At 43.3% G+C, this 19,756-nt stretch overlaps 1 protein-coding gene across 1 annotated transcript; it reads left to right on the top strand.

The window, feature by feature from the left end:
- Window positions 1-2,972: 2,972 nt before the first annotated feature.
- On the top strand, window positions 2,973-16,401 carry LOC121869429. Its single transcript, XM_042370771.1, has 4 exons — window positions 2,973-3,061; window positions 7,148-7,244; window positions 7,366-7,495; window positions 13,915-16,401. Exons 2-4 carry the CDS (start codon window positions 7,155-7,157, stop codon window positions 14,472-14,474), a joined length of 780 nt encoding a protein of 259 aa, XP_042226705.1. The 5' UTR covers window positions 2,973-3,061; window positions 7,148-7,154; the 3' UTR covers window positions 14,475-16,401.
- Window positions 16,402-19,756: the final 3,355 nt, after the last annotated feature.

Genomic DNA, 19,756 nt, shown 5'->3' with positions numbered 1-19,756 from the left:
GTCGGCGGAAGCTTCAGCTCCCTTCCACCAGAGAGGGCCGCCCACAGTCTTCCAATCAGAAGCATGACGACCCTGGACAACGCTCGAGCCATATTAGGAATGTGTGTTCCCCCCCGCGTCCCAGGACCAAAGTCCCCCAGTACATCAGTGTCATTGTGACCTACCGCAGTGTGTCATCCCGTCTTCAGATGTTGCCCGACACCGGCGCTGATGCTACAGTCATCGGTCCCCAGCATTTGCAATGCTTGGGGCTCTCTCCAAGTGATCTAGGACCGCCCCCCAAGGATCTCCGCTTTTCGGCAGATGGTTCACAGATGACCCCGGCCCTGGGTTCACTCCAAGCACAAGTCACCTTTGGCAACAGGTCGTGTCAAGCCTGGATTGATGTGCATAACGGTGTCCCGACTCCTTTGCTGTCCTACAGACATTGTCAAGAGTTGGCCATCATCTCCCAGGACTTCCCAACACCGATTCTCGAGGTAAAATACGCCAACAGGGTGCACGAAAGGAGCAGCAACTACCCTGCTGCCGCCCTACCCCTACCTCTGGCCAGTGACACCTCTCCTTCCGTAGTTGTCCCTGCTGCTTCAAGTCTCCACGCCTTGGCTCGCCTCCACGACAGTCACTGTGGAGCCGAGGCCACCAAACGGCATGCAAGACAGACTGTGTTCCGGCCTGGCATCGACCCCGACATCTCCAATTCTGTCCAGGTGTGTAAGCCCCGCCACGTACTACAACCCAGCCAGCAGCAGGAACCCTTTATGATTGACGACAACCCCACCCGCCCCTTTGAGTCTGTGTCGGCCGACTTTTTCTCTGTGTCAGGAAAGTCCTTCCTTGTTATCATCGACCGTCTCTCTGGTTGGCCGGTTGTCATCAAGTGCGGTAATGACACGACGTCTGCCGCCACCATCAGCAAGTTCCGCCACTACTTCCGTGACGTGGGCGTTCCTGTGCACCTGCGAACCGACGGAGGGCCTCAGTTCACAAGCCGGGACTTTGCGGTGTTCCTCGACCGATGGGGAGTCCGGCATGTGTTGTCATCGCCCCATTACCCGCAGTCCAACGGCCACGCTGAGGCTGCTGTCAAATCCCTGAAGCACCTCATCCTTAAGGTGGCCCCTTCTGGGAACATTGACTGCGAGGCCTTCGACCGGGGTCTTCTTGAACTCCGCAACACACCTAACTACACCAGACGCTCCCCTGCCCAGGTTTTGTATGGACGCCCCCTCCGTTCTTGTGTCCCTGCTCACCCTCAGTCCTTCCCCAAGGAGTGGCAGGCCAAGACAGAGGATTGTGATCGCCGAGCCGCCGAACGTGTTCAGGACGTCGTCGCCCGCTACAACGACCACGCCCGTTCTCACCCCAGGTTGAGTGTCGGCACCTAAGTCCGTGTTCAGGACCCGACCTCCCTACGTTGGGACAAAGTCGGCGTAGTCATGGGTCTCGGTAGGTCATGGGACTACCAGGTGCGGTTACCCAGTGTTCGTGTGTGGTGGAGGAACCGCCGTTTTCTCCGCCCCGTAACAATGCCTTCTGCTGACCCCGCCACCAGTGTTGAGTCCCATACCCTTCCCAGTGATCAAGTCCCTCGACGCTCAGAACGGATCCAAAAGAAGAGGTCCGCTCAAGACTTTGCTATGAGCGTATAGGGGGGAGGGAGGTGTATGTATATTCTGTATGCTGTATTTATATTATGCTATGTATATTATGTATGTGCTCCATTTATGTATTATTTATTTAGCCTAGCTAGTAGCGTGTGGCAATGTATTTATCAATGTCCCACATGCTTAATTAATGTGCCTGGCGACGTATGGAAGCTGCTAATGTATCACTTGCCATACGTCGTCTATAGAGCAGTTGACAAGCAGACAGGTCGGAGAGCACTACTCCCTCTGTGTACATATCTCTTATCCAGTAAATCGAACCTACAAAATCTATACAGGTGTTTGTGTTCGCTCCTGTATATTGAACTTATTACCCAGAACATGAACAGCAAGTACGAACTGGACAATTTTGTAATTAAGAAGATTTGTAACCAGGTGAGAAGGTTGGGTCACCTTACCCTCTGACCTGACTACCGATCGTTGCGGTGCTTTTTAAAGATTAGTAGGGTCATTACCTAATACCTGACAATTGTGGACCTGGTCTCACCCTCCTCTGTATATATACACCTTGTTTTGTACTTCTCCTTAGTCTGTACTCACCCCTGAAGATGTGAATTACACGAAAGCGCTTGGGAACTTCGTGTTTTCTTTTTCCTTGTGGTTATCAGCATATACCTGGATCATGCGCACCTACAGTGATTTACTTGCATATATATATATATATATATATATATATATATATATATATATATATATATATATATATATATATATATATATATATATATATATATATATATACTGTATATATAAACCTTTAAGAACCAGTAACCTAATGTGGGTAAGTTGAGATGTGTATTGTTAAAGTCTATAATTTATTTTGTTCTGCTGTGTAGATCTCTCTCTCTCTCTCTCTCTCTCTCTCTCTCTCTCTCTCTCTCTCTCATCGACAAATCTCTCTTATTTTTCCACGACTTCATCAGTGAAAAAAAAAATTATAGATTGCCTGAAGATTTATCCCCAGTCTTATTTCACTTGAAGATTAACCTAACCTAACATAACTAAGCCTAACCTAACCTAACCTAAAGCCAAGGTGGTTAATTTTCAGGTGCATTTAAACTAGGAGGGTGAATCTTCAGGTAAACTAGTTGTACTGTATAAGTAATAGTTTCCATTTATAGAAGTAGAAGCAAAAACTGTTTGTAATTTGGCAAAAACCTCAGGTGCGTTTTAAAGAGAACACCTTTATAATTGATTAAGCTCTTGGCCACACGTCTTGAATGTCTAATGAGCTTCGATTCATAAGATCTATAAAGAATGTTGGTTGGTCAGTGGCCAGGTAGTTGGACACCGGGTGAGTCAAGGTTTCAGCTGACCATTCTTACAAGTGGCGGCGCTGAGGTCAGTCTGGTGCTCCTCTCTTACCACTACTTCTCCTCAACCCCAGCCAACAGGTGACTACTCTTTGACTTGTGTTGTGACGGAAGGTTTATAGTGTGAGTTGTCTGTCCATTGTTCTTGAGTTATAATCTCTGTTATGGATATCCGGTGTGAACCAATGGTGTGGTATTATAACAGTTCTTTCTCTCATAACCCTTAATTGTTAATGAACTTGTGTAATTACTCGCTTAAAAACCTTTGTTGTTGAAGCGCAATAATATTATAACATCAAATTGTATAACCGTAGCCACACCTGGCTCACCAACACCCACACCATACTCGGATATGTACAGAACCCGTCCTCTCTCAGCCTGTGTTTGATATGTGACGCCAGGCTCGCGTGACTCTCATTCTGGGTTGACTAAATATAAAATTTTAGGACATGACTTTATATGCTCTTCTTTCGGTTCATTAGAACGCTAAGATAGTTTTGCTAATTTGTTTGTCCGCCTTTATTTCTGAAGGTCCAGGGTCATCCATCTTCCAATATTAACTTTTTTTTTGAGGTTCAACTGTCAAACATCTACTTAAAGTGGTTCAAATGCTAAAGTGATTTTTGGTGGTTTGGCAACCATGATTATTCCATAGGTGGTTCAAATACCAAGATTATATATTTTAGATTCAATTATCAATGTAAATTTTAATTGTTTCTGCTACCATAAATATATTCTAAAGTTCTTTCACTTGAAAAATTATATTTTAGGTTAACGTCCGACCGAACAACGTCCGATCGCATATACGTCCGTGCCCCCCCCCCCCGCAAAAAAAAATTCCGTGACGCCTGCTGGACCACCACTCCACGACCCCCTGACAGAGACACGATGATCCTCCCTATACTGGTCAGATATTATGTGTTAAAGAAATATGCTTCCTTCCTTAGGCTTTTTTTAAGCATTTGCCTTCAGGTGTAATGCTAACCTACATCTATTGAGGATAAAATCTTTCACCTACAAATTTACAATAACACATTTGTTGTAATCAGACATATCTAGTTGCTTTAACAATTGCAACCCCAGTTGCAATTGGGGTTGCAATTTCAAATTGTGTCATTACTAAGGAATAACGAAGTCTCTGGTGCACTCTAAGATTAAGAGAGAAAACGAAGGACGCAGGCGCCCTGATGTGAAAGAAAACGGACTCGTATGATGGGGGACCAAATAAAAAAAGCATAGCTACATGTTTAGTGGACTACAGTATTGAGCGTACCCTTTTCATCACTTTGTAATAAACCTAGCCATGCCTATGTATGTTTATGATATTTACCATAACATTATATATATATTTAGTGGGTCTAAATGGTCATAAAATGGGAAACTTGGGGTTGGGTCTTGGGTGCCTGGAACCAATTAGAATAAAAACCCCATGGGTTCTGTACTTTCGTTATCGCGTTTTTCGTTATCACGCACTCGGCGTAGTCCCAATTAGGCGCGACAACCAAGGGATGACTGTACTGTACTGTATATACTTGTGACACTGGCCAGTTGACTCTGGTGTTATGGTACAGGGGTGTCAAGTGACAGCACTAGGATTCCGCTTCCTCTATCAAGGAATAAACAATTGAAATTGAAATTGAAAAAAAACATTCAAATAATGGGACGTAGCGAACCTAAATGGCCCTAGAGCGGGCACAGTCACGTTTGCGCCACGTAATCCTATAGATTGTGCTGCCAGGCGTATAATGATACAGTACAGTAACAATATATCCACAGTATGTTTTGATAGATATAAGAAATGCCTATGTTACTGTTTCTGTTTTTTGTCTATTGTAGTGTACAGTACATTACTTTTTATTTGATTTCCTTACTTACGAAATAAAAAGTTTACAGTGGTCCCTCGGTTAACAATGGACCTAAGTGCAAACCTGTATTGTACATGTACTAAATGATTATGGTACTAAAATTGTTATGTCTATTGCAAATATAGATTGTTTATACAGGTATTTAAATAAATCACTATCTTACAAGTATCCCAGCATTGTAAGTTATATTCACCCAGGTCGTTTGGGTGGCGAATTATGAGAAGAGCTTAGTCACTCTTAAGTAATGATAAATAAACATGCAGGCCTTCAGCGCCAACTGTCAAATCTTATTTCAAATAAATAAACAAACACCAGACACTCTGTCACCTTGTGGGGTTATGAGATATTGGTTCACACTCAGGATGGGATGGAGAAAGGAAACTCACAATGTGCTCTCTGTATACATATTGTATTGGATGTACAATGCAGCTTGGTGCTGTGTAGGCAGCATGGTTACAAGCGTTGAGTAGAGAGAGCTGGTTGGTGAGGGTGCCCATAGGAGGGCACGCAGCTTGAGGGGCGCCAAGGTCGCCAGCAGGAGCGGGAGCCGCCAGGCTGGAGCAGAGGAGGAGGAGGTGTTGCTTGCTGGTGGCCGTAAGTAGAAAGAGGGTGGTCACAGCGGGGTGAGGTCTTATAAGGCAGGGTAGGCGTGGGTTGATAGTTGACCCCTGCTCCGTCAAGCGGCGCTGGAGGCGTAGGCTGGGGAATTCGAAAAGGGTCGGCTACTCAGCGACAACCGGCGCTTGTAGGGGAGGAATCCACTACAACCTCACCTCCAGCCCCCCTTCCCACGCTCCCCTCCTTGTGTTCCCAGACAAAAGATTGGTGATTTCTTTATGTTTATTTTATATTATATCTCAGACTAAAGTTAGGATAATATTATTTGCATAGCTGAAATCCTTGCAAGACAGAGATTAATTTAAATATAAGCGTCATATATTTTGTTCAAGATATAAAAAATTTAGTACATTAGTCTATAATACTGTAGTACATTTTTTAAAAAGTTTTTCAACTGTATTTTTGGGGAGATTTACATAAATTTCTTCATTTATTTTCATCCATTTACATGCACACACCATACTAAAAGAAACGTAAAAGAAATAAATGACCTTAGTGCAAAGCTGGAGTGCACATGTACTAATTTGATTACGGTCCTAAAATTGTTATGTCTAGTGCGAATTACAGCATGTGTATATTCAAATAAATCAGTATCATACAAGAATCCCAGCAATGTTAATTATATTCTCCTTGGTCATTTCACTGGCATTTTAAAATGAGAGAAGCTTAGTAGGACTGCTAAATAAACACACAGAGACCTTCGCCTCAAACTGTCAAACATATCGCCTCAACTCCCCGCCCCCCCTACCCCTCGCTGGCACCTCCCTCTCCCCCAACCAGGGTTTTAGGCTTACAGTTTTTATCTTATATAATATCTCAGACTAAAGTTAGGATATTATAATTTGCATTGCTGGAATCCTTGCAAGACAGCCAATAATTTGAATATAAACGTCATATATTTTGCTCAAGAGATAAAAAATTTTGTACATTAGTGTACAGTACTGTAGAACATTTTATAAAAAGTTTTTCAACTGTATTTTTGGGGAGATTTACATAAATTTCTTCATTTATTTTCATCCATTTACATGCACACACCATACTAAAAGAAACGTAACAGAAATAAATGACCTTAGTGCAAAGCTGGAGTGCACATGTACTAATTTGATTACGGTACTAAAATTGTTATGTCTAGTGCGAATTACAGCATGTGTATATTCAAATTAATCAGTATGTTACAAGAATCCCAGCAATGTTAATTATATTCACCCAGGTCATTTCACTGGCTTTTTATAAGAGAGAAGCTTAGTCATTTAAGAACTGATAAATATACACGCGTTAGACCTGGGCCTGTGCCAAATGTCAAAAGTACTACCTCCCCTCCCCCCACGCCCCCTCTCTCGCTCGCTCCCTCCCTCCCTCTCCCCCATCTGCACAAGAGATAAAAATTAATCACCTGTATCACATTACAGTAGTGATTTAAGAGTAAAAGTGTATATGTACGTATATAGTATTCCACATACATGTAAGTATAAATACAAAGTTTATGTGATGATCGAACAACGTATCTAGGACGTTAACCGGGGCATGACTTATATCTGTTATGTTCTAATACCAGCATTATGTTTTTTAAAGTTTACCTGCCATTATTATGTTTTAAGAGGTTAAACTACCACGTCACAATATTTTTAAGTAATTCAACTAACAACAATATTTATAAGGAAGTCGATGGTGTATGTGTCAACAGTAAGACGATGGCGGGAAATGTGATGATATTGATGATGGTACTATTCTCCACCTTCCGGGTCACTACTGCCGCCATAAGAAGCAAGACAATGTTCAAGGTGACCACCAACTCTGTCCTTACGTTTTTTCTAAATATTTCCTTTATAAATTATTCCTAATATAATACTAACAGAGGCTTACTACTTAATATGGATAATTTCCCCCATTTTCTCTCCCCAGGTGGCGTGGTCACACAATGATCCGTTTCCTATATGTACAATGAGAATTATAGAGATGAAGATAATCTCAAAATCTGCTTGTGCTGGTGAATGTCTTGAGGATCCTCTGTGTAGGGCCTTTTGTGTTAAAGGTAAGAAGCCCTTAAACTTATTAAAGGTAAGAAGCCCTTCAACTTATTAAAGGTAAGAAGCCCTTAAATTTATGAAAGGTAAGTAACCCTTAAACCTATTAAAGGTAAGAAGCCTTTAAACTTATTAAAGGCAAGAAACCCTTAATATTATATCATTTGCGGTCGATACTGTTTTAATTTGAGAGGAAGTGAACTTTTGTTCGCGGCTATACTTAGGACCTGACCTAGCCAACAGGTGCAAAAAATAGTTGTAGTCTTATATACCAGCTATCATCCTGCCACTGATAAAATGTTGTACCATTTCACACACACAGTGTGCTTGGACCTGTCCCTAACAGGTTCTTTTTCCCTCACAGTCTAGGACGGAGTGCTGTAGTGTTTGGCCATTTGTCTGGCCACAAATTTTACATTTAGCTTTGTTCACATCAGCCTGATTAGTAATGTTAAGAAAAAAAATTCCTTTATTAATACATTAAAATCAAAATGCATTCAGCATTGCATCAGATATATTGAAAATACATCAAAATAGTTTGCCTAAAGAAAAACACTCAAAATAAAAAAGCGTCAGCGTTCTTTACATTTACTCACTTGATCTTCTTGGACCCTTAACACTAAAGTGTTGTAACACATTACCATAACTCATTCAGTAACCAGAATCTTTCTTACCTGGAAACTATTCGTTGTGAAGAATTTCAAACCAATCATCAGGTGATGAATGGGAGGTAGAGGTGAACCATAGCCAACAGGTCTGTCAGGTAGATGCTCCATATCACGGAAAATATCAAGGAAATCTCCCCTTCTGAACCTATATTGGTGTGTGAATTGTGTGTCATCATAAAAATCGATAGGATTCTGCCTATCAACCATCAGTCTTCTCTCTACAAAATTTCCAATTTGACGATATCGCCGAAAAGCGCACTCTGTCAAAATTCATGTTGACTTGCTTGAAGGATCGACAGCCAAACCTGCCTCCAGGCTGGATTAACGTGAGGATCGATAATTCCGATCTCAAACCCGGTTTGAATCTTTGTGTTGGCTCAAGCCAGTGTTCTGAATACCAACAAATTTCAATCTTCGCTCTATCCTTGGTTTAGACTTCCATGCGGTTTCAAATCACTGTTCTGAATTCGGGCCATAATGTCTCACTCAGAGTGTGGACAGATTTTTTTTTTTAATATACTGAACACTTTGTTACAAAAGTATCTTTACGATTTTGTGTTAGACAATGTGACACAACGGATGAAGGATTTTGACAACCCTGCCGAGACAACAGGAGTCAGTGTTCATTCTGAAATTCATCGAACCTCTTCATTGAGATACTTTTTGTCCTAACCTTCTCGTTTAATTTTCGCTAATCGATACAATATAATTGTCGTATTAGCAATACCATATGAAATGTATTTACAACGAAACGTGCATCAACACTGGAAAGTTTTAACAGATTTCATGCCAACATTCATTGAATCGAACATTATTATTATTATTATTATTAGTAGTAGTAGTAGTAGTAGTAGTAGTAGCCGTTTGTCACCGTAACCTAGCTCTCGATGCTGCGCATAGGAGGAACGAGAACGACAAGAGAAGGGCATATGGGGAGAGAATTCAAAATGTTGATCAAGGCAGCTTCACTCCTCTAGTGTTCACAACCTCTGGTGGGATGGGCCCAAGTGCAAGATGTTTCTACGCCAGACTCGCGGAGCTGATCTCCGAACAGAAGCAGCAGCCCAGAAGTTATGTCACAGCCTGGATGAGATGTCGACTGTCCTTCTCTCTCCTTCGGTCGGCTTTGCTCTGCCTCAGGGGAACGAGAGCTTCTGCCCCTACTCCGACAACTGCTGCAGATATCGACTATGAGGCTACAGTCACTGAATGCCGCATGGATCTGCGGCTCAACTAATTTAACACAGATAGGATAGTTTCTTATGTATTAGGATATTTAATATTAAGGTAAATAAATGGTGGCGAAGGTGTGGCTATTGGGGGAGGCTGGAGGTAGTAGTAGTAGTAGTAGTAGGCCCGGGCGGCGTGGGTGTGTTGGAGTGCCTTCCCTGATCTAAAGTGTTATTGGTGGGGATATACTCAGTTTGTGGGAGCGAGAAATTCACAGTGTGTCGATGAATATTGGATGTCACCTTGAGCATCGTCGCCGACGGCTCTTCTCATACCTTACGGCATTAAACGCAAATATTGCGTGTGTTCACCGGCGATCTTCAAGTAAGCCTGTGAGTGTTTGAATGGACAGCGACTGCAGTTGCCAAGTGTCAGTGCCAGTGTGTCGATAGGCCTACTTGATCAGGGGTGGCATCGCGACTCTCGCCCCTATGGGGCCAAGTGCTCTGCGCTTGCGGTCGCCCCCCCACCCCCCCCCACCTCAAGTAACGGCCACTTCATGTAGTGTCGGCTGACCAAGTGAGTATATATATAACTAATAATACATCAGTGAGACCATAGAAATAGTGGTTATCTCTGCCAAGGTTACATAAACAAGTGTTAGGTGTGACAATTCTTGCTCCCAGTGGATCATTCTGATGTGTGGATTGTCGCCCACAGGGGGGGTGCCCAACACAACCTGGCACGCGCGTATGCCCCTACTATCCGGACACCGCAGGCCAGCCCGTCCCCTCTTTGCCCTTTACTTATAAAAACTAGTTTCTTTGTCTGTATGGGACCAAAGCAGAGGTCGGAGGCGGAAGTATCTGTCGCCCAAGGTGCTGTTCACTATGCCTGGTAACAGACATTGCTGCGTCTGTGCTAGTCAGAACCAAAACTGCACAAATTGTGAATGTGCGAGAAACAACCGACCATGTGTGGATTGCAGAAAGGGAGACCATTGTCGGAACCCACGTTGCAGGGAGCCGACACAGGTGGCCACAGTGGATATCACCTGGACCCAACCGCTCGATGATATCCTAAATGATAGCAGTGAGTCTACTCAACCTGAAAATGTAGTACTAATAAATGCTGCTCCATTAGTAGCAGACGTCCACGAGGAGAATGAGAGACAGCCACCTCAGTGGAATGGCATGTCGATGGAAAATGCAGACATATGGGTCAAAGAAACCTACTCAGAAATTGTCAGGTGGTCGCCCGCTAACCTATTTGAACCACCCAAGTGTGCGGCCACCAAAGAAATGATTCGGGATATGACTCGCCTCCTGAGTGATTACACTCAGGACCGCTTCCTCGCCCCTTTAGCTCTTCATATACTGGCAATAATACCACATCAATTTTGTCAGAGGACACACACAAAGATTAAGCACAAAGAAAATGTGGCAGCAATGAAGAGAAGATTGGCAATGTGGCAGACTGGGGCCCTAGCTGATCTCCTATGTGAAGCAAGAACACTGCAGGAGAGACTAAAAATTACGGGTGATGGAAAGCAAAACACCGATGACATGGCAAGAAAATTTCGAAACAAAATGCATGTGGGAAAAGTGTCTCTGGCGGTAAGATCTCTCACAGAGGAATCCTCCGGTGGGGTGATGCCAATAAACAGAGAGACATTAAAACAACTGAAGAAAAAACATCCCCCTGCAAGTGATGAAGAAGGCATCAGGTTCGAGGGTGACTATATCCCACCAAATGCTGTCCTGTTCGAGAAAATAACAGGAGAGATGGTGTGGAAAAAGGCACTGAAGACTCGAGGAAGAGCCGGCCCTTCAGGTCTGGATGCAAACGGTTAGAGAGTCATCCTCAGCACAAACAAGTTTGGCCCTGTAGCAAGCGATCGCTGCACTGTCATTGCTGTCCTTGCAAGAAAGCTGGCATCCTCGTGCTGCCATCACCTCCAGGCCCTGACGGCCTGCCGCCTTATTCCCCTGGAAAAGAATCCAGGATGTAGGCCTATAGGGGTGGGGGAAGTGCTGAGGCGGATCATCGGAAAATGCATAATGGAGATGGTAAAGGATGATGTCATGGCAGCAGCAGTGAACCTACAAGTGTGTGTGCTGGCCACCAGGCTGGCGGGGAGGCCGCCATTCACGCCATGAGATTGATATTTGAGCAGCGTGATTGTGAGGCCGTTCTCCTGGTGGATGCTTCAAACGCATTCAACATACTTAACCACAAGGCTGCACTGTACAACATCAAGATCAAGTGTCCAAGCTTTGCAATGTATGTTGAAAACTCGTATAGGAATTCATCAGACCTCTATATAGTAAACAACAAGGCTCTAAGAGGTGATACCATCTTACAGTCAACCGAGAGAACAACACAGGGGGACCCTGTTGCGATGGCTATGTATGCAATAGGCCTATCAGTGCTCCAACAAGAAATATAATTTAAAACAGCTGGGGTCAAACAAGTGGCATATGCTGATGACCTTACAGGAGCAGGAAAAGTGGAGGGCATCAAAAAGTGGTGGGACTTGGTAACAAACGCCAGCAAGTCCTTCCTCATCGTGAAGCCAAAACATTATGAATGGGCAATGGAGGTGTTTGGCGGAGGTGAGGTCAAAATAACAAAGGACGGCCAAAGACATCTAGGCGCAGTAATTGAAACAACAGATTTCAAGACCAAGTAAGTAGCGGGAAAGGTGAATGAGTGGGTTAGTGAAATCCGGCTTTTGCTACATTCACCCATGGAGTCAAGCATCATTGGAACTACCTGATGCGTACTATCCCTGATATAGGACCCCTCCTCCACCCTCTGGAAGAAGCTATCAGTGTCAATTTCATTCCCAAATTAGTGAAACACCCTCACTTAACCCCAGCAGAAAGATCACTCCTTGCACTACCACCGAGACTGGGAGGTATGGGACTACCCAATCCAGAGGAAATTGCTGCCACTGAACATCAAAATTCACTTATGCTCACGGCAGCCCTCACGGACCACATAATAGCCCAGAACGCAACAGGGGAGGTGGATACCAGTGAAGTAAACAAGATTCGTATGTCCATTATGACAGAACAACAGCACTGCCAAAATGATAAGCTGCAGCAACTGTTGCTGCAGGTACCAGAAAGTTTGAAAAAAAAGTAGCTATAGCGCAGGAGGTGGGCGCCTCGAACTGGTTAACTACGTTACCGATAAGGGCAAATGGTTTCAGTCTCAATAAACAAGAATTTACAGATGCCATTGTTCTAAGGTACGGTTGGCCAGTAGAAAGTTTGCCTTCCCAATGCGTGTGTGGCTCTTCCTATGACGTCGATCACGCCATGGTGTGCAAGAAAGGGGGCTTCATATGCATGAGGCATGACGAAATAAGGGACCTCACAGCAAAATATGTTGAAGGAAATCTGCCGGGATGTCATGATAGAACCGACCCTCCTTCCTTTGGACGGTGAGATCTTCCAACATAGGACTTCAAACACATCTAACGAAGCCCGTGTTGACGTCAGTGCTCAAAGACTCTGGACGCGGGGACAGCGAGCTTTCTTCAACATCAGGATTTTTTATCCCATGGCCGCATGTCACCGTAACCTCGCTCTCGATGCTGCACACAGGAGGAACGAGAACAAGATAAGGGCATATGGGGAGAGAATTCAAAACGTTGGTCAAGGCAGCTTCACTCCTCTAGTGTTCACAACCTCTGCTGGGATTGGACCAAGTGCAAGAAGTTTCTATGCCAGACTCGAGGAAGTGATCTCCGAACAGAAGCAGCAGCCCAGAAGCTACGTTACAGCCTGGATGAGATGTCGACTGTCTTTCTCTCTCCTTCGGTCGGCTTTGCTCTGCCTCAGGGGAACAAGAGCTTCTGCCCCAATTCCGACAACAGCTGCAGATATTGACTATGAGGCAACAGTCGCTGAATGCCGCATAGATCTGAGACTCAACTAATTCAACACAGATAGGATAGCGACTTATGTATTAGGATATTTAATATTAAGGTAATAAAATGGCGGCGAAGGTGTGGCTATTGGGGGAAGCTGGAGGCCACATCTAAAAAAAAAAAAAAAAAAAAAGTTGTAGTAGTAGTTGTAGTATTACTGGCGCTTGGTTGCACTCTTTTGGACGGAATATGTATGATCTGGTTAAGAACAATACATCAATAATGTATGACAGTTCCCTAGGCCAACCCTTCTCTCCCTCACTCACTCCCTCCCTCCCTCCATTATTCCTTCAAACTACATGGTACCCGAAAGACCTACCTATTAGCCCTCTCCTCCCTTAATTGTATCCTCCTGTTATTGTCGCCTGTCTTAGAATCTCCTCATTATACCATCATCCTACAGGCCACGTTTAACACTGGTAAGAACTCAGCTGTGGGAGCAGTAAGCTCACTACACAAACGAAGAGAATCTTTCCATACTTTCTCTACTTTAGTTTTGTGATATTAAGCCAACATATGTGTCGAGGTTATGTCTTTTGGGTAACTTTAGAGCTTTTGTGAAATATATTCTTATTCATGGCTGAAGTCATTCTTACATCATCAGTTGAGAGGAATAGTCATCTTAGTTAATGTCATTATTATGTTTCAGGCGCCTCGTGTCACATCAACGGAGGCCACCTGGATGGTCGCTGGCCTGGAGCAGCTGTTGGTCACATCTATCCTGGTATTTTTACCTACGATTATTGTTATGCATACTTGGAGGAAGGAGATGTTACGTCCCATATTGTGAGCACCTCAGCCTCCACTGTTCACCCCGAAGGATTATATCCAGAATTTGTAATAAATGGGTTTTACTGTCATATCCCACAGTACCATGGTCCTCTATTTTACTGCTGGGCTGCGGATCCTAGTGACGTTCAAGGGTATTGGCGGGCCACTCTAGACTCCCCACAAACTATCAGCACAATCTATGTCTGGACGCGTGGTGACGGCCATCCTACGCCAACTTTTGATAATGTAGAGATAACTTTTGGTACCTCCAGCGACTTCAACAACCCCGTCTTTGACACTTACCCAAACACGGCATTAATTACAGGTGAGATGATCACTTTCACTGCCACTAGCCCAGTGACTGGTCAGTACCTACAGGTGAGGGATTTATCTCCCACTGGTCCCTTGGACATTTGTAATATCCAGCTGCTCCAGTAAACACTGTCATGCCTTTTACACTTACCTGCACTTTACTTCATTTACAGGTGAACTTTAGTCACCTTAAGAGCAGAGTTTATACAAGATAAATTTGACTCAAGGATCAAAGTGTTGTGTTTTCTCCACTATGTTTGGTTCCATGAGTCACGTTGTCTGTGACTGAAGGATCACGTGTAAGACTGTTCTTGACAACTTTTACCCATAATACACAAAACTTAAGAATAAGTAGAAGGATAATAATTATGTATGTGAACATTCAGAAGCTAAAATGGCCGTCCAGTCTATGATGGTGAAAGTGAATTAAAGGAACTGACGTGAAGGTCCTCATACTGTTGCTGATGTTTGTGTGTTGACATTTATATCTCCCCGACACACCTGAATTATTGTACAGGTTCACTGTAAGTTCAGGGGTTCTCACATGACACTCATACTTAGGCCTGCTGTATACACGCGTTATAAACGTCTTCTTAACACACACACAGTTTGGTGTCAACTCTGAACCCCTTAGATTGACCACTTAAAATAAGTTGGAAATTACTACAAGAGAAATTTCCGTCATTTATATTTATTAAATGCTAAGAAGACCTTGATGTGAGTTAATGAATGTAAATAATTTACCACACTGATAGAAAGAACGGTAACACTTTATCTTTAAAATGTGTTAATGTTTGGTATAAACAGCGGGGCTGCAGTGCACGACTGTGTCAGTTTTGATCAAATCCTTATCCTCGTCAGGGTAGATCGCTCTCACCTCACTTGTACTACACACAGTTCCTACTGAAGCATTACTGTTGATGTTAATTAGGGAGAAGTGTGAACGCTATATAACCAACACTTGTTTTACTGTTCCATGGACTGCAGCAGCTGCTTAATGCACGTCAAACGCCTAACATATAACAGTCAAAACATTATTATCTCTCCCTTGACCTTCAATGTTATGTACCTAAAGTCGGTCACGCTCGACGGCTGCTCTCTCCACATTGTTGACATCTTCACCTGTGTATCGTAGACATGAGGCTGGAAGTGTTTGTCCGGCTTGACGAGTAGTGACTTAGGCCGTATGTGTTCACTTGACTCCTGGCCTCCCTGGTCTTACCTCTCAACCATGTGTACCACTACTAATGTGTACAGGTCTAATGTGTACAGGTCTAATGTGTACATGTACTAATGTGTACAGGTCTAATGTGTACATGTACTAATGTGTACATGTAGCAATGTGTACAGGTCTAATGTGTACATGTACTAATATGTATAAGTTATAGTGAGCTTTGTCAGATCAAACTAGCGCCAGTAGAAAAACATACACCTATGAGATTATTGTTTGTAAATGTGAGACTATATTGTCGCCCAGGGACTATCTTAGATACTACACGTGATGTTGCTGTCTATATGTGTCATCAGTTCTCCGTGAATGTCAGACCATAGCTTACATCCCAGAGGATTGTGATACATATAGCAACAAGTACACTGCATACCTCGTGGTACCCGAACATACCAGGTGGACACACCCCAGGGACCTGACCTCGCCCGCTAATGACTTGAGTTAGCCAGGTGACCTACAACCACACCTACACACCTGGGCATGACCACACCTGAACACAGCTGTCCAGATCTAACCAGTTTAGTGTTAATTGGCGAAGGTCAAACACCGGCTGGGCCGGTGATTCTGGACATTCTGGTTGTTATTCGGACGTTCTGAGGAGAGGCTCATTACTCTGGAGATTCTCAGAGTCATGCTCGTCGTCCCCCCAGGTCGGAGGGGGAGACTTCCCGACGTCACCACCTAAGCAGAGCCTCGCATACGAGAGCCCAGCCAACACCCACTGGGCCTACGTCAGGTTACACGGGAGTCATTGTTAGAACGATTCCTAGGGTGAGTTACCGACTGTGGGACGTGTATTCATTCATGTTGTGTCCGAGAGTCAGTGTCGAGTAACGTAACATAATGTGTTAATGCCCCGATATAATATTGATATTAATGTGTCCATGTCATTGAGTGAATTAATAAATAGTTGTATCGAAGTGGTGTTTGAGAAGTTGTCCCTTAAGAACAGAATAGATATGTGTATTGATGCAGTGACGTATAAAATAAGTGTATTGACTCAGAGTAAATAACATCCCGGCCACGCTACCAAACTCTTCTTCTCTTTACATTCCTACTCTCTATACTTCCTACTTATATGTAATCCTCTTCTTGTGAGTTTTGTCTCATTATAAAGTCTAATGTGTACATGTACTAATGTGTACAGATCTAATGTGTACATGTACTAATGTGTACATGTACTAAAATGCACAGGAATAATGTGTACATGTAGTAAAATGTATAGGAATAATGTGTACATGTACTAATGTGTACAGGTACTAATGTGTACATGTATTAATGTGTATATGTACTAATATGCACATGTACTAATGTGTACAAGTACTATTGTATACATATGCTAATGTGTACATATACTAATGTGTACATATACCAATGTATACATGTGCTAATGTGCACATATACTAATGTTCTAATGTGTACATAAACGAATGTTTTCATGAACTAATGTTTACATGTACTAATGTGTATATATAATAATGTGTATGTAATGATTGTTTATCAGACCAAGCTTACAGCCCAGAGAAGAACAGCACATGTAACAGTAACTGGATGAGCAGGTGTACACCCACCTAAGTTGACCCACCCTTCATAATTAAAGTGAGATTAAGACGTGACCCAGTAGAGGTCACGGACACAATGTTCTCACCGCCAAGTGAATAGTCAAACCAGCGTCATTGACCGTGTTAACTTAATAAACTACACTCCAGCCAGCACCATAAACCTGTTCAAACACAGCTGTCTCGACAGGCCCAGATTAGTGATAATTAGTGATGACATCTGCCGGCCTGACACCGACAATGTAAGGGGCCGACAACTCCTTCCGAGAGACACACAGGGAGAATCAGAACTCGGAGACCCATGGAGTCACGCTCGTCGCGAGTCGAGGTTGGGATGGAGACTTCCCTCCCCAGCACAGTCTCCAGCTAGCAGAGTCTCCCACAGGAGATAGAGTCCAGCAACCGCTGGGACCAGTCTCTTCAGCAGCACCTGCAGACCAATTCCCCACCCGCTGGGCCGCCCTCAGGTCACACGTGAGTCATTGTAAGAGGGTGAGTTACTTATGGTGGGAAGTGTATCCATTTCTTGTTTGTGTCCGGGAGTCATTGGCTAGTAACTTCGATGTAATGATATATTAATGTGTCCATACCATTCAGTTAACTAATAAATAGCTGTACTTAAAAGTAGTGTTCAGAAAAATTCCCCTAAGAATATATATTAATGGTTAAATAACTAATCGGCCACGCTACCAACTTTTTCACCTTACAATCTTACAACGAATAAATCTTACTTGTACTTCTTATTTCACCCTCATTACATGTAGATGTAGTAACATCACAATGTATGTGTGTATGTGTGTGTGTATATGTGTGTGTGTGTATATGTGTGTGTGTGTGTGTGTGTGTGTGTGTGTGTGTGTGTGTGTGTGTGTGTGTGTGCTCGTCAGAGATAAACGTGCTGCCTTAACTGACTGGCAAAACAATCCTTGGTCTCGAACCAAAGCTGGTACCTTCCGCAAGAAGAAAGCGGCGGCCCAATGTAAACTTCGCAATCTAAAGAACGACTGGTTTAAAAATACAGCATGTGAAACACAAAAAATTGCAAATCAGCACAAGATGCGCAAATTTTTCTATTCCACTAAAACATTTTATGGGTCAATAACTCGTGGTGCAACCCCCCTTCACTCATCCGACAACAACTCCTTGATTAAAGACGATAAAGGCATCCTTCACCGCTGGAAAGAGCTCAATCCAAACACCTGTGTGGATTTTCTGACTACCCAGCAAGTCCCTCAGCAGCCAGAGCTAACCCACCTCAGCTCTCCTCCATCCCTGGATGAGGCAGCTACTGCCATCGAACAGATGAAAAATAACAAAGCCGTAGGGCCTGATGGAATCCCAGCCGAGGTGTATTTTTTTTTTTTTTACGGGGATTACCCCCACCCGGGTACAGGTCACTGACCCACATCGGGGCCTGGGGGGCGAAGTTGTAATAATAATAATAATAATAATAATAATAATAATAATAATAATAATAATAATAATAATAATAATAATAATAATGATAATAATAATAATAATTCAGATAAGTAAAATTTATAATAAAAAAATAAAAAAATTAAAATAATAATAACAATAATAATAATAATAATAATAATAATAATAATAAAGAACCACAAAGAAATACAAAAATGAAAAAACAAATATTAAGAGTGAGAAACAATATACAGTATGTATGTTATGTTGTCAATAGTGAGAGAAACAATTGAGACCCTGCAATTGTGTGTAAATGAGGCAGAAAGTCAGATCAGCAACCTGGGACTTGGTCACAATTTTCGTGATGCCATATGGCAGCAGAGCCTACCATTAGACCACACATTATGCTTCCAATATCTTCCCAGGTGGTAGTACCTCCCTGTTTGGTAGCTGCCTACTACCTACTACCTACTACCTCTACTTACCAGCTGTCTCCACTCTCCTGAAAAATATATGGGAAAAAGAAGGAAATCCCCCAAGCTCTTCAGACTGTTGCAACGACCATGGGATCTTACTGCTGTCTGTAGCTGGCAAGATTATCGCCCGAGTCCTCTGAAACAAACTTCTTCCTGAGGCGGAAAACTTTCAGCCAGAATCTCAATGAAGCTTTAGACCATCACGTTGCACCACTTACATGATCTTTGCTGCCTGCCAAATACAGGAAAAGTGCAGAGAACAGTGTAGTGGCTCGGTCAACAGGGAAGCCCCCTGGAGGCCCTCAGCCGTGTTGGCTGTCCAAAATTCATCGGCATAGTGAGGTAACTCCATGATGGCATGAACGGTAGTGTCCTGCACAATGGCACCCAGTCTGAATTCTTCCCATCCAAACAGGGGTTAAACAATGATGTGTACTGGCACCAACTCTCTTTTCCATTATCTTGTCTGCCTTCCTTACTCGTACCAGTGCCAATTTTGTCGCCAGGGTGGGCATCGCATATCAGAAGAAGGGTCTTTTCAATATAAGACGACTCCTGGGACAACACCGGTGTTGGCAGAATCCATTACTAAACTTCAGTATGCAGACATCCTCACCCTTGTCGCTCATACTGAACACGACCTTCAGGAGATCCTGAACATCTACGTAGATGTGCATGGACACTTCGGCCTTGAGTTGAATGTACCTAAGACTCAAATTCCCTTTCAGC

Source organism: Homarus americanus, unplaced genomic scaffold (assembly GCF_018991925.1).
Source record: "Homarus americanus isolate GMGI-L3 unplaced genomic scaffold, GMGI_Hamer_2.0 scaffold23578, whole genome shotgun sequence".
Classification (NCBI taxonomy): domain Eukaryota; kingdom Metazoa; phylum Arthropoda; class Malacostraca; order Decapoda; family Nephropidae; genus Homarus; species Homarus americanus.
Note: the sequence above shows the minus strand (reverse complement) of the source record. Positions and strands in the feature narration are given on the sequence as shown.